The following is a 20,701-nucleotide window of genomic DNA, read 5'->3' as shown; positions in this document are numbered from 1 at the left end:
GTTGTACCTTGTTCCAATTACTTTCATGTATCAGTTCAGTTAGTGCACAGAAAGTCACTCAAATTCCGAATGGGAGCATCTCACTACCAGTACAGAGTCTTGGCCTTTAGTGTTTCAGCAGCACCAAGAGTATTGTTGGGCAGTTATAGCAGCTTGCCTAAGGAAACCAGGTATCCAGGTATAGCCAGAGCTCGACAGTTGGCTCATTCAAGGATGATCACATTAGCAGGTGAACAATTCCATTCCCTAATCCTACAACTTTTCACCACACCACTTTGTTAGGATCAGCAAAGAAAAGTCATTGCTGTTACCAACACAGAGAATATTTTTCATTAGGACAGTGCTAGATTCCACATCATCAGGGGCTTATTTGCCACAGGAGAGTTTCAAGACCTTAACAGATCTCATCAGTCAGCTGCACGCTCACCCACAAACATCAGATGTCACGGCTTGCTGGTGACCAGCAGGTAGAATCTGTGGACAATCAGAGATCAGTTACTAACTTTACAATATATATAGTTCTTTAAGATGCGTTGGCCACATGGGTTCCACCCTTCTTCCCTGCCTCCCTGGAGTCCTATGCCCCCAGATAATGTATTGGCAAAGGAGCTGATGGACAGCTGAGTTCTCTTTGCTCATTAGTCCTTGAGCGTCAGAGCATAGGTCATCCAGGGCATAGGCACAACCTAACTGGCACTTCTGGCTAAGAATCCAATCTTGCGTGCATGGACACGTGTGCACTAGAAGGGGAATCCATGTGGACAATACATCTTGTAGAGCCACAGTTAGAGTAAGATAAGTAACTAACTTTTTTTTGTTTTGTTTTGTTTTTTATTGTATCCAGTGTCCTAAGAACTCTTAAATGCTGACAGTTCAGATCTGAGGTTTGAAAGGAGGGCAAAGCAAGTTATTTTCATATTACACTGACAGTGTATGCTTAAATACACAACATGACATGCTTCAGCAGAGAAGCAAGAAATGGAGCATTAGAAATAATTGTTCCCATTTATAGCAGAGATCTGTAATTGTAGGAGCTGTACAATGGGAGTATAGTGCGGCAAACCACTGCAGCCATCACTCTGAATTTATCTCCTAGTGGCACTCATCCGCTGCTATTTGTTTGAATTTTATACCAGCTTTTTACAAATTGAAAAAATATCCCTTAATTGAATTGCATTTGAACTGCTTTTGTAATGTTGCTATCTGGTTTATAGCCATTTATATGTAAGGGGCACTTCCATTTTGTAAAGTAGCAGCATCTGTTTACATCCTTCTGCTTCTCTGTCATACAGACTTGACAATGTTAACATTATTTCAGTACACTTATTAGAGGTGTGTCACATAATAACAATGTATAAAGTCTGCCCAGTTGATATAACAGTTTTTTGAGTCTTTTGTGGGGAAATTAGAATTTGTGCAAGGTGCTGAATTGGCTGCCCTAGGGTGAAATCCTATGGCTGTTCAATAGTGCAATATGGCCAGTGGCAATGCAAGTTAGATTCCAGTTACACTACCATGGTGCCTTATTCTTAATTTGGAGGGCCAACTTTCAGGGGTGAGGAAGCACTTCCCACACCAAGACCCATGGTCTCTACTGACACTGCAACAAGCCCAGTGCACGTAGTATGTGTGAAGGAGATATCTGCCCACAGGGAATTGGACTGAAGCCAGTCATTTCACATAGGCTACCAACCAGAGCGCAGGAGTCAAGCCAGCAACCTGTCACTGAAAAAGCTCTTCTATTACCAATCCCCTGAACCATCTAGTCCCCCATGATCTTAGCGTTACTGTGCAAACCCCCCATCCAATGGAATTTTCAGTACCATTTCTACTGGATGTGTAGTAGATGTACATTTGATATTACAAATTATATGAATATGCATCAACAGGTATATCCTGTCAGCAGTGAACAAGACTATTAAAATGCAAATCTAATTACACACAGTTGAATTTTCTGTGGCTTTGCATACTGTTTATACTGCACAGTACATGACAGGGAACATGACGCAGGTGAGATGTTATAAAAAGTAAGTCTGCATGTGCTTAGCAGGTATTTTTGAAATAATTCAGCTGTTTTTTTAATTAACCTGATTAGTATGCTAAACAGACCATATGAATCAGGCAACTCAGCATTCTTCAGCATAGTTCAGATCAGAAGCATCTGAAAATTTTTAAATTTTCATTTTAAAAAGTGTTTTCTATCTGCTGCCAAGTTGTAGGCCAAATCTCAGTACAGTGTGATTTAAAGCTGCCAAGCTTTGACTCCGTGTGAGATGTTTATAATAAAAATATCAGAAATCCCTTAACTTGGGACTGTAAGAAAGACTGGCATTGTAAGAAAGACTTAATATAGCCCAGTGTTGATCATACCCCAGACCTACTGCTCAGACTTTGAATTTGTACATATACACACCTGTCCTTCTTTTCCAGGGAAATTTCTGGCCCATAACAGGAGGAGAGTATAGTCCTTAGTTTTACATATCAAATCATGACTGAATCATTTGATTAAACTTCAATTTGCATCAGTTGTGCACAGTCCTATATAGAACCCACTTATATGCCTGATGATCCCAGTCCTACTGTCTGGTCGCTGCGGGGAGCCCTGGACCCTTTAAATTCCTGCCCGAGCCCCACTGCCAGAGCTCCAGCAATGATTTAAAGGGACCAGGGCTCCCCACAGCAGCTGGAGCACCTGGCCCATTAAATCCTCGCTGGGGCTCTGGCAGCCAGGCTTGGGCGGTGATCTAAAGGGCAAGAGGCTCCAGCTGCTGCAGGGAGCCCCAGGCCCTTAAAATCCTGGCCTGAGCCCTGCTGCCGGAGCTCCGGCAGTGATTTAAGGGGCCCAGGGCTCCCCACAACGGCTGGAGCACCGACCCCTTTAAATCACCACCGGGGAAACTGGCCCAGTCCGGCACACCGTACCAACTCTTGCTGGTATGCCGTACCAGACCAAACCCGATATAACCCGGTCTCACCTATAAGGCAGTGAGATTTTTTGGCTCCCGGGGACCACATTACATCGGAATAGAGGTGTAGTGTAATAGTGGGAGGATGGTATTGCTGAAAGTATGACAGACCTTCGGCCTAAATAAGAACTGTTTTCTGTTCAAAAGGCCTTTATGTGTATTCCAGTGCCATCTACAAGCCGCAGTGTGCTACCTTCACATGGAAGGACACAGTTCCTGAGAAGCTTACAATCTAAACAGACTAGACAGAGTTAAGTATTGTCCCCATTTTACAAATGGGGAACTGAGGAACAAACAAATTGATTGACTTTCCCAGCAAAGCCAGACACTGAACCCGAATCTTCTGAGTCTTAGTCCAGTTGCTTAACCTGAAGAGCATCCTTATTCCGCTAAAATATCCTTTTATTGAAACCCAACCAAAAAAAAGTCAATTTCGTACTACAGTGAAATTAGGTTTCCACTGTAATCCATCAAAATTTAGAGGCTGATTCAAGGACAAACATTTTTTTAGGCATTGTGATTCAGTTCATACACAAGGGAAATTTGAAAGAGGAAATAACTTTTAAATGATTGAAGGACAAGAGGCTGCATATGGCTTCAGCTAAGGGCAGAAAAGCATGGTATTACCGTGCATGGATGTTGATATCTCTGAATACGTACTCACTAATAGATAGATCTGAAACAGCACTTAGGTATTAGCATTCCCTTCCAAAACTCATAAAATGTGAGCCTCGTATGCAAGGATTAAGATACTTGTGTGTGCACTGTTTAAATTACACTGGCCATGCAGTTTTTATTTTTTAATTGAAAATCTGTGGATACTTAAGATAACACAAGTGCAGATGTGCATTCCTACACCTGTACTCAAAAACATCTTCCTGTTTAGAAAACAAGGATTTATTGGACTCGGTGAATGGTTTATATACCTACATATTCCCTTTAGAGTGTGGTGAAAGCACAATAGAATAAAACATTCCAGTAAGTTTCCAGAAGACTGATTAGCTAATTTCTTCTCTTTTAAGATTGGAGGTAGATTAAACACACACCAAATACAAGGAATAATTTTTGTTATAAACAATAGTTTCACAAGTCACAATTTTCTGTTTGATTTCTATTTGAATTTAGTATATGCAGCTTATGTATATTTTTTACGTGTGTGTGTGTGTATATATATAGAGAGAGAGAGTATAGCATGATAGTTCAGTACCTGCATACAGTCTTTATACATCCTCGTCTCGGTTCTTAATGAAAATATCAGATGCTGAAAAAGTTTTTTCATATTTCACACAACTGCATCAAGTCTGTCTCTAGATAGTCATCTGTCTAGAGTTTTGAGACATCTGTGAACAGTAAGTTATAAATAAGTTATAAATATTTTTGAAATAAGTAATTTCCTACAGATTCCTTACCAGAATGGAAGTGTTTAAACGTTTACTGCAGAATACTCACAGCTAAAGATGGTTATTCTGTGAGATGCTGTATTTCTGAACACTACCTGTAAAAAGTGTTAAAACACCCATATAATCTGTCTTGGAAACTCAGAATTTCACCTCCCCTGCAGGGTTTTTAATAAACTAACTCAGTGTTATTCATTAGAGTTCACCCTGCAGGTCATACGGAATTTTAAGTTGCCAGAACTGTATACATGTAAATTGCTGTGAAATTTTTCTGTTTTTACTGCTTAATTAAGCCGTATAGAACTCTTTGATTCCGCTCCTCCTTCTCCCCCTTATAATATTTATATTAAAGGGCTTTTGACTGGGAGCTATGACTCAGCTCTGCAGGTGGAATACAAATGAACTCATTATATGATGGAAATACTAAAGGAGGGTAATATAAATGGTGCTCTGCTTACTGTTAAAGTGTTTGACATTTTACACAGAAGACCAGAAGTGGAGGGAAGGAGGCTGTTATGAAATGGAGCTAAGATTGAAGTAGTAGACTCCTCTTGGCTATCTCGTATATCTAAGAAGCCTGTGGCCCTGCTAGTGTAATTTTATTGGCTTGGCATTTGCAATGTTAATTTTGCTCAGTTCAGCTTGATTAGAGTGTATGGAGAGAGGTGAGAGGTGTGAGCAATTGTAAATGATTGGAAGGCGACCTCTGCTGGAGAGTTATTGTAAGGTTTGTGTTGAAGATGCTCTATTCTGTGGTAATTACCATTCAGTTAAGTCCTGCTGCTTCTAGCTTCACTTGCAATAATTCTTATTTTTCTTATCTTCTTTTTCTGCAACTTTGTTATTCTAAGTATAAAGAATGTCTCTCTTTTTTTTGTCATTAAAATTCTTAAATGCCTTCTTCGTGACCACTTTAACTGAGGACAAACCTGCCTTTAAAATATTAAATTACAACATAAATGGAACTGAGAATCTTAGCCTCAGGAAAGTAATGTTGTGTCCCCTTTATTTCCCACTAGGAATTGACAAAGAGAATGTCGAACTCTCCCCCACCACAGGACACTCCAACAGCGGAAGGACACGCCATGGGTCCGCAAGTCAAGTGCAAAAGCAGCGAAGCGCTGGCAGTTTCAAACGTCACAGCTCTAAAAAGATTGTGTGAAGCATTTTTTTTTTAAACTGACTTATGTACATGGGCTTTACTAGTGGCCCTCCACCAGTTGTGATGCTGCACTTAATTCTTAACGTTCCCATCCCACCAGCCATGTTGCCAGATGATCAACTCTTAAAACATTTCCTGAATTTTAATGCCTTTTTTTCTTTTCTCCTGTTTTTTTGGTTTAAGCCAGTATTTCAGAACCATTCAACGGAACCATTTGTAGATCCTGAAGAACTTCGTAGATGAATGAAGTACGGAATTCTTTAACAGTGCAGTACAGTAGCTGTCCAAATATGAAAGCCATTTCTCATAGACCGTTTTACCATGCTTCTGTTATATGCCTTGTTTGTTTCTTCTTTAAAGGAAAGTGTTAATGTTTAATCTTGTTTTGCACACTTTTCAAATTAACGGCTTTATGAGCCAGGGAAGTACTATAATCCTTGTTAGTTCAAACCCTTCAGATTTTTAGCTGTGGACTTTTTTTTACCATACTTAAAAGCAACCTTGAAATTAGCCACAGTGCAGTAAACCTAACCAGAGGTGGTTGATAAATTACATCTTTAGTAATTAGCAATAAATTTTAAGAGGAGGAGGAGGCCACTTGTGTCTCTTCATTTGCCAGAAAGTAGCTTCATATATTTGGAACTGTGTATGGACCAGACTGGACAAACTGACTTTTTCCAAAGCAAAATTTATTTTTTGCTTAACTTTGACTGCACTAAAAGAAATGGATGTATAGAGAAAAGCAAATCATCAAGAACTGACTATTAATTATGCTCTCTTAGTAGCTGCTTGGAAAATTTATTGCGTTTTTTGTTACCACATATCCTATATGTTACTTTTGCCCTTTCCACCAATTTTATGCACCTTCAAGTCCTGGCAGAATAACTATTTGTGAAAGTTGCATGAAGTAACTTTCAACTCACTCAGAATTTTGTTTAGCAAAACTGCATGTGTGCTGCCCAGGCAATGATACGAAATCATTAATGTTTACTTCGATGCAAAATGGTACATGAATTTAAAAATAACTGACATTTTTGTCAAAGACAGGTTTTGTTTGAATCTTTGCAATGCAATTTCTGCTATCAGCGTAGACATTTCTCTCAAATTTGTCTAGCAGAATTTTCAGGTTTTTTTTGAACTTGCAAAAATTGTTTGGGGTTTATAAGAAGTAAACTGAAATTGCTTTCTATCACTGTGAAAGATTCATCAACTTACAGTAGTATATTAACAATGGATGACTGTGATAATATGCTGCTATGTTGAATGATATGTAATGAAGTAGCATGCTGCAAATACTATCTCTATGGACTAAAAATGTGCGTAACATTTTGATCTCAGAAGTAAATATAAATTCTGACAAAAGAGGGCATGTCATCTGGGTGCTCACTTTAGGGCTAAATATATCTACTGTTAATGCCAGGTGGTCCCTGTTGTATGTTAGGATTTAGCAATTTATGAATGGCTTGAAAGAAAAAAGTATATAGTATTTAAAAAAACAAACCAAAAAAACCCCCTCCCATAGTGCGATTTCAGTAGTGGCTTTCAGTAAATCAAACTCCACAGCTAAACTAATAGAGAATGGTACAACTCACATTTTATTGATATAGCACATTATTCACATTTATTCACACAGTAACTGTAACATGTTTATGTAAATAAAAATTTGCCTTTATTGTATTGATTCAGAAAATAACAATTTAATTTTTTTAATTTGTTTACAGTCCTGGAAAAACTATGAACACAAACTTAATATGCAAATAGTTTGCCAAAATAAGAGGAAAACTTAGAATTAGTGGTTATCTTGAAATAGATATGTTGGAAAATATTGAAGACTTGTGCAATTAACCAAACTTTTTTTTATTCTTGATCACGTAGGAGCTGCAGTAGAAACTTAATTATTAAAATTCTACAAAAGCTATGTATGAAATGAGTTAGGAGGATAGAACTGAATTTAGGAATAGAGCAATGACCAATGCCAGGTACTAAGCTGCTATGCATTCATAACCTTGGATATCACAGATAAAATCTCTTCCATCTAGTACATCCAATTGTGTAGTAGTCAATTTCAAAATCTGTCAGTTTAAAACCTTGATCATATTGAATCAAGCTAATTCTAGCCCTGTCAGTTTTCTTGGTGGTCAGTTTTGTTAAAGATAATGAATCCTAAACAAAACTCACTAATACGTTTTTTTCTCATCATAAGGCGAGGAAATCTTTTTAAGGTAATATGCTGTTAGAAAATAGAAGCTTTTAGCTCTTTCAGTTTCCCTGGTGAGCTAATTTTAAAAAATATTGCTTTTTTCGTGTTTATTACCAAATCAGTTTGGGTTGGGTTGAGTGTATTTAAAACTACCTTTTCTAGAGTTCTGAGATTGCCTGAAGAAATTGGAATTCATAAAAACTATGTGCATTTGAAATGTGTGTGTTGTGAAATCAGAATACATTGATCAAAATTATCCTTCATGTGACAACCACAGGAGTCTCCCATTTGACCAAAACTGATTCCATATAAAATAGGCAATAAAAAGTAACTCCCCGTAGTAGAATGTCCTTGGGTGGGAGGGATTGTCTCAGCATTTCTACCATTAAGTTGGGTCAGAAGATCTGAACCTTCTAGAGCAGGGGTGCCAAACTCATTTGGAGGAGAAGGCTCTATTTTATGGTTTATTCTAGTCTGTGGGCCAGCGTATAAATTCAGGACCACATATATACTCTCCGCACTGTACAGTGGAACAGCCACCAGTGTTGGTCGGAGGGTTACAAAGAGATCAAGGGAAGAACATGGTGTTTATATAGTGACTAACCATCTAGTGATAAGTTATTTGTTCAGTGCCTTATTGTCACATTCTTCACTCAGAAAATCTGCTCCCCAGTAGACCCACTGCAACATGTTCTTTCTTAATTCCTTATTCTCCTTTCTTGTTTTTTTCCCCCTTTCCTTGTCTGAGACTTCTGCCCTTTTCTCTGCATTTCTTTCCCTGTGGCAACTGCCACTTCTCAATACAGTGCTTCACTCCCTCCCCTGGCACCTATTTCTTTTACTAAAATGGTCAGTGATTAAATAGTTAATATTGAGCCTGAAGTATCACTGGGCTTCTGGTACTCCAGTCCAATTAACAGGGAACAGAGGAGTTCACACCTGAGTCATTGTTTCAGACAGCTGCAGACTCAGCAGCCATCACTGCATTGGTTACACTCTGTTCATGGGCCCCAGACACTTTGATTTACGGGAAAGCTTAGATTTTGGGGGCTCTCTTCTGACATGCGGACCACATAAATACATCACGGGGACCGTATGTTTGACACCCCTGTTTTAGAGCATGTTTATCCATTATGCATTAACCACATTAAGTACTGTAAAGAAGATTGACATTTTATTGTTTGTGTTTGTATTTTCCCTGGCTTAAAGTTAACTTGGTAGTATTTTAATAGTGCATAACTTACCTGTTAATTATACCAATGCTTCTGCTTTAATGTGCATGCAGTTTATTTTCCATGAAAGGAAACATTTCAAATAAGTATTGTGGACTGAGCATTTAGGAAAGTGCCAGTGCTCTATTCCTAATTGGTTTGTAGCTTTTAGGGCTTTTTCTGTTTCATTCTAAGGTTAATATTTTTCAGATATAATTAAGCACGTTTTAATGTTATGCAACAGACTTACCACAGAAAGTCACTTTTAGTGTTGGCCACACAGTTTTTTTTAATGCAGTATATTCACCTGTAAATAGATTTTGTGTAAAATTTGACAAAGTATATTTACTACACTGTAAATACATTGGACAATATATTGTATTATTTTGCTTTTTTGTAAAGCAGTTAGTTGCTGTATATGTATAACATACAAATTTGATTATTCTAGTGTTAGTAATTGTTAACTACTACTTCTCCTTCCTGCTGGTGCGTTATGTCATTTAAAGAAGAAAAAATGCTGTGTACTATAAACTTACACTGTGTATGATAACTTACTATTTCCATTTGGACCTCAACTTTGAAAATGTTTCCTTGATTTACAATCCTGTTAATATTGTACGCAAGTGTGCAGCAGCCGGTGAGAATCCTGCTGACTCGAACACAGTTGGTAACTTGTAGGTAAAACTGTAGAAATTATGGTTTCAAATAATTGTTGTTCACCCTATTTTCCCCTCATGTATGTACTTCCCTTTTTTGAAGTAAAATGTAAATTCAACCTGCTTTGAGTAGTTTGGGGGTCATTGGCTGCTAGGTTTCAAGGCTGACCTTATTTTTTCCCTCTTATCCTTTTCTTGTCACTCAGGCTACAGGGATTTGTTTTATTCTTTTGGAAACTAGAAGTGGGTCTGAACCAAGAACCTAATCCAAAGCTCATCAAGGTCAGGATTCTTCTACTAACTTCAATGGGGAAGTCCACAATTGTGTTTAAAGCTGGTGATGTGGATTTGTGCCTGTGAATATTGCTGAATGCTTTTTCTCCATAATTGTTTATTTCTAGATCATGGTTAAACTAATTGGCCCAAATTCTGCCCTCAGCTAAGCATGGGCAACTCCCATTGACTTAAAAGATTGCTAATAACTTGTATCAGAGTAATTTCATGTCACCTCACATCAGTCAAAATCAATTTATCATAATTTAAATAGCTCAGTATTTCAAACCCATTTATTTTTAAATGTAAATTTAGTTTTTTAATAACTAAAGGTGCCTGCTTAGTCTTTCTAAAAAATCTTTCAGTATAATCTGTCTATTCAAGCTTATTTTAGAAGCCTGGAATTTCAGCTATGAATTAAGTATCAATTAAAGGCAACTTTTATGGCAGCAGCTTAATTATAATCAAGTCTGTTTTCTTCCATGTGAAAATACTACTTTCCTGTTTAAAATGTATAAATGCTTATATTCGGCCTTCTTTCTGAATTGGTGAAAGATATCAGAGAACATATTCACACACTTGATGGTTGCTGCAAACTAAACACTGCATCATTTGACCCAGATCAGTGAAGAATACATTTATACACTCCACCACACGTACATGTGTGTGCGCACACAATATTTATAGATCTACTGACTTTTGTAACACAGAATGCTGCCCTTGCCAACAGTTGGGACTGCATGAAAGTAAGAGTAGCAGTTTCTGAAGATTTTTTTTTTGTACGGGGTCGGGTTTCCCTAATTTGCTATCCAAAATAAGAGAGCAGTAATGCCATATTTTCCAGTCCCTTTTTAAACTAGCATCATTATTAATCTGGTTCATTATAGATGTGTGCACTTGCTGTATTCTCCACCATGTAAAACTGCCACAGTGCAGGGCACCGCAAGCTAGCTCTGGCTAGTGATGGTGAAAATTGCGCTCTTCAGGGCCAAAAGATAGGAGCAAGTTCTTCAAGTGGTGTCTCTGTGGGTGTTCCACTTTAGGTGTCTCTGAGCCCCTGTGCTCATAGCCAGAGATTTAAGGTAGCAGTGCCCCAGTTGGGCCGCACATGTGCAGTCCCCATCTCATGCCTCTTCAGGCGGTTAACTAGCACACCTCATGCTTTTCCCCTCCCCCTTTTCCCTCAGTTCTTTCTCTGCCATCGTTGGCTTGACTCGGAGCACTCAGCAGTACCTCTCAGCCAGAAATAATCTTTTTCCTGTCCCTTTAGCAGTAGTTCCTAGTTCTTGGTTAGAATACAATAGACTATTTTCCCTTCCTACCTTATCCCTGTCTTTAAAAAAAATCCTCATAGGACTGTAAGTTTTTCAGTTTTTCCTGATCGCAGTGGCGCTATACGCTTCTCATGGAGAAATCTCTTCGCCTACCATCTGAGCCTGAGGTACGAACCCCTCTCAGCCATAAATGACCAACTGCCACCTTGGACAAAGGCTTCTCTGTCAGGGGAAAAGATCCTGAACAGTCTGCCAAGAAGGCAGCAAAGAAATGGGGCACCACATCCCCTGCTTCGGAGTTGACCAAGAAAAAGTGCTCCAATAGCAGACAAATGCTGCCAGTATCGAACACAGCGGCCATATCATCAGCCAACAGACCAGGTCCCTCCGGTACCGACGGTACTAAGAAACCCAGAGTTCCTAAGCAGAAAGTGAAACCCCATGCCGCGGCACTGACAACAGCAAACAAGCCATTGGTACTGAGCATATGTGCGCTAATTCTGCCAGCTACTGCTGGTACTATGCACACCAGCCACACACCTGTGCCGATCAGCTCACTCCAGCACAGGGCACCGAGCTCCACCATCCCATCGGCACCGAGACCAGGCACGTCACAGCAGTTCCTGTGTCACACAGACTTATCTGTTTCATCGGTACCACAGTCTCCTGTCCTTGGGACCGATGATACCACAGTACTTAGCCAACTGTGCTCTCCACAGCTTTCAATGCAGTTCTCTAGTGGGGAAGACGATGGAGAGGGTATACGGCACTCGGCCCAGCTTTCCTCTCCTACGGCTACACCTGCTACACAGGCCTCGCCAAGCATGGGCTTCGTTGTAAACTTTATAAATCAACCCTGGTACGGCCAGCCCTGGATACCCGCCATGTCCTTCCAACCGCAATGGCCATTCTGCCAGCCATGTGCTCCATACCCACAACAGGGAGCAACCACCCCTCTGTCCGCAACTGCAGCACCTCAACCACCCGTATGGCCATCAAAGGCACCTTCTGCCATCTCAGAACATAGAGCTGAAGAACAGGTGCAATTCTCGGACCCAGATGAACCACCTGACTTTCAGCTGTCATCTTCCTCACCAGATGACACGATTATGCCTCCATCTCCCACCACGGCAGACAATTTCAAGCAGTTTCAGGAACTTTACAAGAGAGTGGCCACTTCCCTAGACACCTCTCTGGGAGAGGTCCAGGAATCTCACCACAAGCTAGTGGACATACTACACACATCCGCTTCATCCAAAATCGCCCTTCCCATGAATCATGCGATTATGGGCCCTGTGAAGTTGCTTTGGCAGACGCCAGCATTGATTCCACTTACTGTAAAAGGTCTGATAAGAAGAATTACGTGCCAGCCAAGGGCATTGAATTCCTTTTCTCACATCCAATGCCGAACTCGTGTGTTATCGATGCGGTGAATGAATGGGGTAAACAGCAATACTATAGAAACACCCCGTATGATAAAGACTGGAAATGGCTTGACCTATTCAGCTGTAAAGCATACTCTTCTGTGACATTACAATTGAGAATTGCCAACTATGATGCCCTACTGGCAAATGCGTAATTATTGTGATCATAAGTCTCGGAATTTATAAACTTTATCGCAGATGACAAAAACGATCAATACAAAGCATTCATCACAGAGGGCCAACTTATCACCAGAACAGTGCTCCACGTTGCCCTTGATTCTGCTGATTCCACAGCAAGATCCATACCAACAGCAGTTCTTATGAAGAGAGCCTCCTTGCTTCATCTATCCAGTTCCCCAGAGCCAGTGCAGTGCACCATAGAAGACTTGCCCTTCAAAGGTGCCAAACTCTTTGCGGACAAGGCAGACGAGTCATTGCATACCCTGAAAGACTCAAGGGCCACCTTGCAGTCTCTGGGCATCAACACACCTAGGAACAAGAGACGACAGACCACTTACCAAACTCCTCAATGGTTCCAACCCCCTCCATGTACTCAGTGGAATAGGTATTCCAGCCAACGGGCGGAAACAGAAAACCATGAGAGGACATTCTGCTCCCTAGACTGCTACCTCAGCCATCAACCTCTAGACAACAGATTTGAAGCCTTGGTTGAGGGCTTGAGAATCCCATTTCTCTCACTGCTGGCACCATCTGTCAATGGCAACATTTTTGGAGATTGCCTACTTCCATTCTACCCTATCTGGCAGTCCATCACCACAGACAGATGGGTATTAGAAATCATCAAAACCGGGTACTCCATTCCCCTACCCCTTCCCCATCCCTCTCTTGACCATCTACCGCGGGAAGAGGTGAACCATCTCCTATCCCTGGGAGCAGTAGAACCCGTACCAATCTGAGTGAGTACAGAGCAAAGGGGTTCTATTCCCACTATTCTCTCATGCAGAAAAAAACAGGATTTTGGAGACCTATTCTTGATCTACAGCAACTCAACAAGTTTGCAAAAACACACAGATTCAAAATGGTCACACTAGGCACCATAATCCCAGCATGGGGGGAGGGGACTAGTTCTCAGCCCTCGACTTACAGAGCGCATATTTTCATATATCTGTCCACCCCTCACATCAGAAATTCCTGCACTTCATAATAGCACAGGACCACTTTCTGTACATAGTTCTGTCCTTTGGCCTTTCCACTGCTCCGCAGGTATTTTCCAAAGTACTTGCCGTAGTAGCAGCCTACCTATGCAGAGAGGGAATGATGATATTCCTGTACTTGGATGTCTGCCTGCTGAAGGCCCCAACACTTCAGGCAGCCATAGATTTCACCCAATGTACGATATACCTCTTTAAATCCTTAAGACGTCAAGTAAACGTACAAAAGTCCACCCTAACACCTGTCCAAGGCCTGGAATTCATTGGAGCGGATGTCAACTCCCTCCAAGCAACTGCCTCCCTTCCAACAAAACACTTTCTGACTCTAACCATCTTAATTTTAATAGCGTGGAACAGCCCACAGGTGTCTGCCAGAACTTATCTGCAACTCTTAGGCCGCATGACCACCACAACCTTTATCGTCCAACATGCAAGGCTACGCATGTGTTACCTTCAAGCCTGGTTACATAGAAATTATGCTCCCCACAGCCATAGCATAACCACATTCCTTACCATGCCAAATGCAGTCAAGGACTCCCTGCTGTGGTGGGCCAATCCGGACAGCATTTGCAGAGGCATGCCATTTCTGCAGAATCCACCAGCGCTCACCATCACCACGGACGCATCCTTCCTAGGCTGGGGGGCACATCTCCAAGCACATTCTGTACAGGCCCACTGGTCTCCAGTGGAGTCCCAGCTTCATATCAACCTGCTGGAACTATGAGCAGTTCAAAATGCTTGTTCTCATTTCCTACCACTAATCCAAAACAAAACAGTACAGATTCCCTCAGACAATGTAGCCACCATGTTCTACATAAACAGACAAGGAGGAGCCCAGTCACACTCCCTATGTACAGAAGCCATGTATCTTTGGCAGTGGTGCGTCAAACGCAATGTGCATGTTATAGCTTTGTAACTACCTGGCTGCCAGATCAACACAGCAGATGCTGTGAGCAGGAAGTTTTATCAAGACCATGAATAGGAGCAGAACACACAGGTCATCAGAGATACTTTCCACATGCGGGGGTTCCCAATGATAGACCTCTTTGCAACCGCACAAAACTCCAAATGCACCCCCAGTTCTGTTTCAGAGTAGAACTCAGTCGACATTCTCTGGGCAATGCCTTCCTCAAGTGGCATGCCCCCCTCCTATATACATTCCCCCCACCTTAGCCCGTTTACTTCACAAGAAAAACAGATGGATCCAGAGTGATCTTAGTAGCCCCCCACATAGATACGACAAATGTGGTACCCTTACCTTCTCCACGTATCCGTCTGTCCCCCACGCATGCTCCCGCTTCTGCCTCAACTTCTGTTGCAGGCTGCAGGTCACGTCCACCATCCAGATTCCCCAAAACTTCATCTCAAAACCTGGTTACTGCCTGGCTCTCGGGATCTGAAATGACCCGTTCCACAGACGTTCAAAACGTTGTTAAACAGCCGCAGGGCAACTACTCGACACATGGACATAATTGAAACTATTTGAATCATGGTGCCAACACAAACAGACTGCACAGGTGTCAGGCTCCTTACCTCTTATTTTAGACTATCTACTGCAACTTAAACAGACGGGACTTTCCATGAGTTTCATCCGCGTACACCTCTCGGACGTCACGACATTTCATCATAAAGTCAACAGATTCTCTATTTTCATGCATCCCATCACTAAACGCTTCTTAAAGGGCCTCTCCAACTTCTCTCTGGAAGTGAGAAAACCCGCTCCACCATGGGACCTCAACCTAGTTCTCCTTGCCCTAACCAAGCCCCCTTTCGAGCCCAGGGCTGCAAACTCATTACTACACCTGTCTGTGAAGGTTGTGTTTCTAGTGGCCATTGCATCTGCCAGGTGGGTGGGAGAACTAGCTGCTCTCATGATGGATCCACCCTATACAAACTTTTTTAAATAAAGTATCTCTCAGACCCCATCCTAAATTTTTACCTAAGGTGGCTTCATCGTTTCACCTAAACCAACTTATATACTTACCTACATTCTTTCTGAAACCACATACAGACAGTAGACAATCCAGACTACACTCCTTGGATGTCCGCAGGGTTCTCACCTTTTATATCAGTAGAACAAAATCTTTGCGCAAGTCCCCAAAATTAGTTTTTTATCACCGAATGATCTATAGGGCAAATCATTCCAGACAACGCCTATCCAAATGGGTATCAGATTGTATCAAACTCTATCTCCAGTATGAATTACAACCATCAATTGGGATCTGTACATATTCTACTGGGAGTCTTTCAACCTCCATAGCTTTCTCAACAACATCCCTATTGTGAAATCTGTAGGACCGCAACCTGGACCTCACCGCCCACTTTTACACAACACTATGCATCGCAACAACACATATCTTCCGATCCTAGTTTGGTCACACAGTGCTTTCATCCGCTACGACTTCAACTCCAAAGCCCCCTCCTTCCACTGGAGGGCACTGCTCTGAAGTCACCTGAAGTGGAGAAACCACAGGAACACCACTCGAAGAAGAGGAAATTACTCACTTTGTGCAGTAACGGAGGTTCTTCACGATGTGTCCCCCTGTAGGTATTCCACTACCCACTCCTGCCTCCCCTCTGCTTCAGAGTTCTATCATATACAGACTCTGTAGAGAAGGAAGTGGGAGTGGGAAGGTTGGTTGCACGGTGCTAGTTAACCGCCTGAAGTGGCGTGAGATGGTGACTGTGCATGTGCACCGCAACTGGGGCACTGCTACCTTATATCACTGGCTACGAGCGCAGGGGCGCAATGACACCTAAAGTGAAGCCACCCACAAGGACACACATCTCGAAGAACCTCTGTTACCGCACAAGGTGAGTAACTTCCTCATCTTGACTGATCTTTTTGTCCTTACCAGAAAGAGGAATAGATTAAATTGTGCAGCTATTTATGAACACTTATGGAAATTAGTGGTAAACACCAAATCTACCATAGGAATTGAGTGAATTGCCTTCTAATATTGAGTCCTTTTGTCTTTTAATCAGAAATTGCAGCCGGGAAGCTCCTTCTACTGGCCAATGGGGATTTTTCCTAAAGAGGCTCTCTAATTCCAGTCTGAATTATTTCCCCTGATACCATACACCAGAATATGGATTATGTTTTAATAGTGATTCCCATGGTCCGACTCCCTCTTGTTCAGGTCACTGACCCTTCCATTTGTAATTACCATCACTGTGGTAATTACAGTAATTGCTTAAGTGGAAAATAATGTTAGCTCAAAATTTATGGTTCTATATTTTAATATAGTGTAGCACCTGGATCCATGGAGGAAAAAAACAGTGCCATCTGACCAGTAAGTGCTCCACAAATCACAACTGAAGAACCCCTCCTGTACTTGGTCTTGTTATCGCTGTAATGTTACAAAGTTAGAGGGCTCAGAATTCAGAGCTTTAAATATCGTCCTGGATGTGGTTATAGAATATATTCCGTGAGTAGTAGGATAAAATTGGAGAGATGGTAATTAATGTTCACTCATTCACAATTGCTGTGGTACTCCTTTAATCCACAGAAGCCCATAATGTGAAATTGACTATTCTAAAACCCTCAGACGTGTTTGTATAAACATATCCAAATTGCCACATCTCTAAATAACTCTTCTTTTCATAAAGCCTCAGCCATTGCATGTTATACCTGCAGATACTATTGATGACGTAATAAGATCTAACATGTTGATACTTCTTTATATCTTCAAGGTGCTCCATAAACACACGCATTAAAATTCTGAGGTGGGTAAATATCCTCATTCTACAAATAGCAGAAACCAGTTGTGACTCATTCAAAACCACAGGCTGTCATCATCACAGCTAAGACTAGACTCATCTCCAGCTACTTCACCACACTAAGTGACTGGATAACAATGAAAATACTTCAGGTGACAAGGGAAGAAGCAGCACTTCCCTGCACAGACAGGATTTTCAAAGTCATTTGTGTCACTACATGGTAATAAGTTTCTTGTAACAGTTGGCTGGCAATTGTGATTGATTTTTAAACATCTTGTAAATGTGGCCAATGTTATCATGGACCCAATATAAACTGCTCAGTAGACGTGTGCAGATTCAAACATCAGCCTACACTCCACAAGGTAGAAATTTTTGGACTAACAAATCTCTCTGTTGCCTTGGTCTTGTCTGGAGGTCTCACCAGATACAGATTCAATTGCTGGAATCAGCTGTTCAGAAACTGATGGATGACTTTCTCTTTGGTTAGTGAAGTCAGTATAAAAATCCTCATGCAACAGAAGCATCTCAGCTAGTCGCAGGCACAGTCTAATATTTAACCTTCCACCTCTTCAAATTTGTGCTGAAGCCTTTGTCACTGGGTTAAACTCTGCCTTCAGATGTGTGCACGACTCCCCCTAGAGTTTGTGTGGGGATGTCCATATCGTGTGGGAGAATCCAACCTGCTATGTCCAATCACGTTCCTTTGCCATTAAGACCCATCCGTGTGCAATGATAGTCCTTTTTTGGCTCCTTTTTCATGCTCATGGATCAATCCTAGCCATGTCCCTTCAGGTGATGTCCCTGGGAAGGTGGAGGAAGCAGCAATGCCTTCAGACCCTTCTGGGGCAGAATTTTTTGTTATGATTTGTTATAAAATAGTCCCCTCTTTACCTTCAAGAAACTGCTTTGGAAATACCTCAAGCTACTCAGTTTCATTCAGGCTATTAATTCAGCTCAGCAGCCGTTTATTGTTCCATATTCTTCAAAGCACTGGAAGACTATCCCTGGTGAAATGTGAATTTCCACAGTTCAGACCATTCAAAGGCGCTATAGAATGGGCTCGTTGAGAAGTCGTCTTTAAAGAGGGGAAAGTCAAGGAGCTGGGGACACTCAGGCTCCACTTTTATAAAATAGGGTTTTATATTCAGTCCCAGAATGAACTGCTCACCAATTACTTTGTACAAAGGCACCACATGAGGAATTCCTGTTCTTTTGTAGCTGCTGCTTTTGTTCACACTTGCAAATGTCATGCTAGCATGGTTTCCTGGCGCTTAAATCATTTCTATGTTCTCTATCTAGCCATAAATACATCGCAGGCAGTATGCTCTAGCTAGGGAAAGGGGTCTCAAACTGTGGTACCAGTGGTGGAATACAAGCTTATTGGAAGTAATATGCTAAAGACTTAGGTTTTGAGTGGGGGAGAAGGGTGCCCCCTCCCCAGTTTCAAAACCATGGCACACTAGGAAATCGGTGAGAAGCACAATGCACTCCTGGGCTCTTTCAGTCAGTGGGGTGAATAATCGTTACTGGGCAGGTCGGCACAGTGATTTTATTCAGTGGCCAGGCATGTGCTGTGGTTGTGCAGCTGGACACTGACCCCTCATTCAGCACACAGCCGGGCCTGCCTTTTTGCTAGGCCTAGCCCTCAGCATGCGCTTTGCCGAGCCATGCAGCTTGCAGGGAATGTGGGGGCTCCATCTAGCAGCACCAGAGCTGCCAACACCTCCAGCCGCTCAGAGCTCTCGCTGGAAGCTGCAGCAAAGCAGGATCCCCCGGTGCTGCCAAGGCTGCGGCCTGGCTCCAGCGTCTAGGGGGAATTCCCTCCTGCCTCTGCAGCGCAGGGGGCACCTGGGGGTGACCCTGGCTCTTCAGCCTGGGAGCAGCGGGCTGGCTGGCGGCTGTTTGAGCTTTCCCCAGCAGGGGGAGACCCTGAGCAGGTTAGCCAGCATCCAAGGGCCTTGCGGGGCCGGCCTGGAGCTGCTGAGGAGCAAAAGGGGGCCTCTTGGAGCTGCTTGGTGCCCAGGTAAAGCCCCCACGGCCAGCCCTGTGTCTGCCCCTCACCTCTGGGACCCTGCCCCTGTGCACAATCCCCCCCACCAGAGCCCCCCGTGCCATACACAGCCCCCCCCACCAGAGCCCCCTGTTCCATACATAGCCCCCCTCAGCAGAGCCCCCTGCCCCGTACACAGACCCCCTCAGCAGAGCCCCCCACCAGAGCCCCCTGCCCCATACATAGCCCCCCTCAGCAGAGCCCCCCCACCAGAGCCCTCTGCCCCATACATAGCCCCCCTCAGCAGAGCCCCCTGGGCACATAGCCCCCCTCAGCAGAGCCCCCCCACCAGAGCCCCCCTCAGCAGAGCCCCCCCACCAGAAACCCTGCCCCATATATAGCCCCCCTCAGCAGAGCTCCCTGGGCACATAGCCCCCCACCACAGCCCCCTGTTCCATACATAGCCCCCCTCAGCAGAGCCCCCTGGGCACAGAGCCCCCCACCAGAAACCCTGCCCTATATATAGCCCCCCTCAGCAGAGCCCCCTGGGCACATAGCCCCCCTCAGCAGAGCCCCCTGCCCCGTACACAGACCCCCTCTCACCAGAGCCCCGGACCAGCCTCCCTCACTAGTGCCCCCCTGCCCAACCCCTGTACACAGCCCCCCCATCACCCGAGCCTCCTGCCCCATACATAGCCCCCCTCAGCAGAGCCCCCCCACCAGAGCCCCCTGCCCTATATATAGCCCCCCTCAGCAGAGCCCCCTGGGCACATAGCCCCCCTCAGCAGAGCCCCCCCACCAGAGCCCCCTGCCCTATATATAGCCCCCCTCAGCAGAGCCCCCTGGGCACATAGCCCCCCTCAGCAGAGCCCCCCCCACCAGAAACCCTGCCCCATATATAGCCCCCCTCAGCAGAGCTCCCTGGGCACATAGCCCCCCACCACAGCCCCCTGTTCCATACATAGCCCCCCTCAGCAGAGCCCCCTGCCCCGTACACAGACCCCCTCTCACCAGAGCCCCGGACCAGCCTCCCTCACTAGTGCCCCCCTGCCCAACCCCTGTACACAGCCCCCCCATCACCCGAGCCTCCTGCCCCATACATAGCCCCCCTCAGCAGAGCCCCCCCATCACCTGAGCCCCCTGCCCCATACATAGCCCCCCTCAGCAGAGCCCCCTGGGCACATAGCCCCCCCACCAGAGCCCCCAACCCCATACATAGCCCCTCAGCAGAGCCCCCTGGGCACATAGCCCCCCTC

The 20,701-nt window shown here is 43.5% G+C and overlaps 1 protein-coding gene across 3 annotated transcripts in view; it reads left to right on the top strand.

The window, feature by feature from the left end:
• Window positions 1-9,716, top strand: part of NF1 (neurofibromin 1) — a 169,411-nt gene extending 159,695 nt beyond the window's left edge. For all 3 annotated transcript variants that reach the window (XM_030536886.1, XM_030536884.1, XM_030536885.1), the window contains one exon: window positions 5,383-9,716. In XM_030536886.1, coding sequence (XP_030392746.1) covers window positions 5,383-5,525 — 143 coding nt within the window. In that variant the 3' untranslated portion in view covers window positions 5,526-9,716. The remainder of the gene's footprint in view (window positions 1-5,382) is intronic.
• Window positions 9,717-20,701: the final 10,985 nt, after the last annotated feature.

This window comes from Gopherus evgoodei, chromosome 17, assembly GCF_007399415.2.
Source record: "Gopherus evgoodei ecotype Sinaloan lineage chromosome 17, rGopEvg1_v1.p, whole genome shotgun sequence".
In the NCBI taxonomy this organism is placed as follows: domain Eukaryota; kingdom Metazoa; phylum Chordata; order Testudines; family Testudinidae; genus Gopherus; species Gopherus evgoodei.
This window is presented reverse-complemented; position numbering and strand designations above follow the sequence as displayed.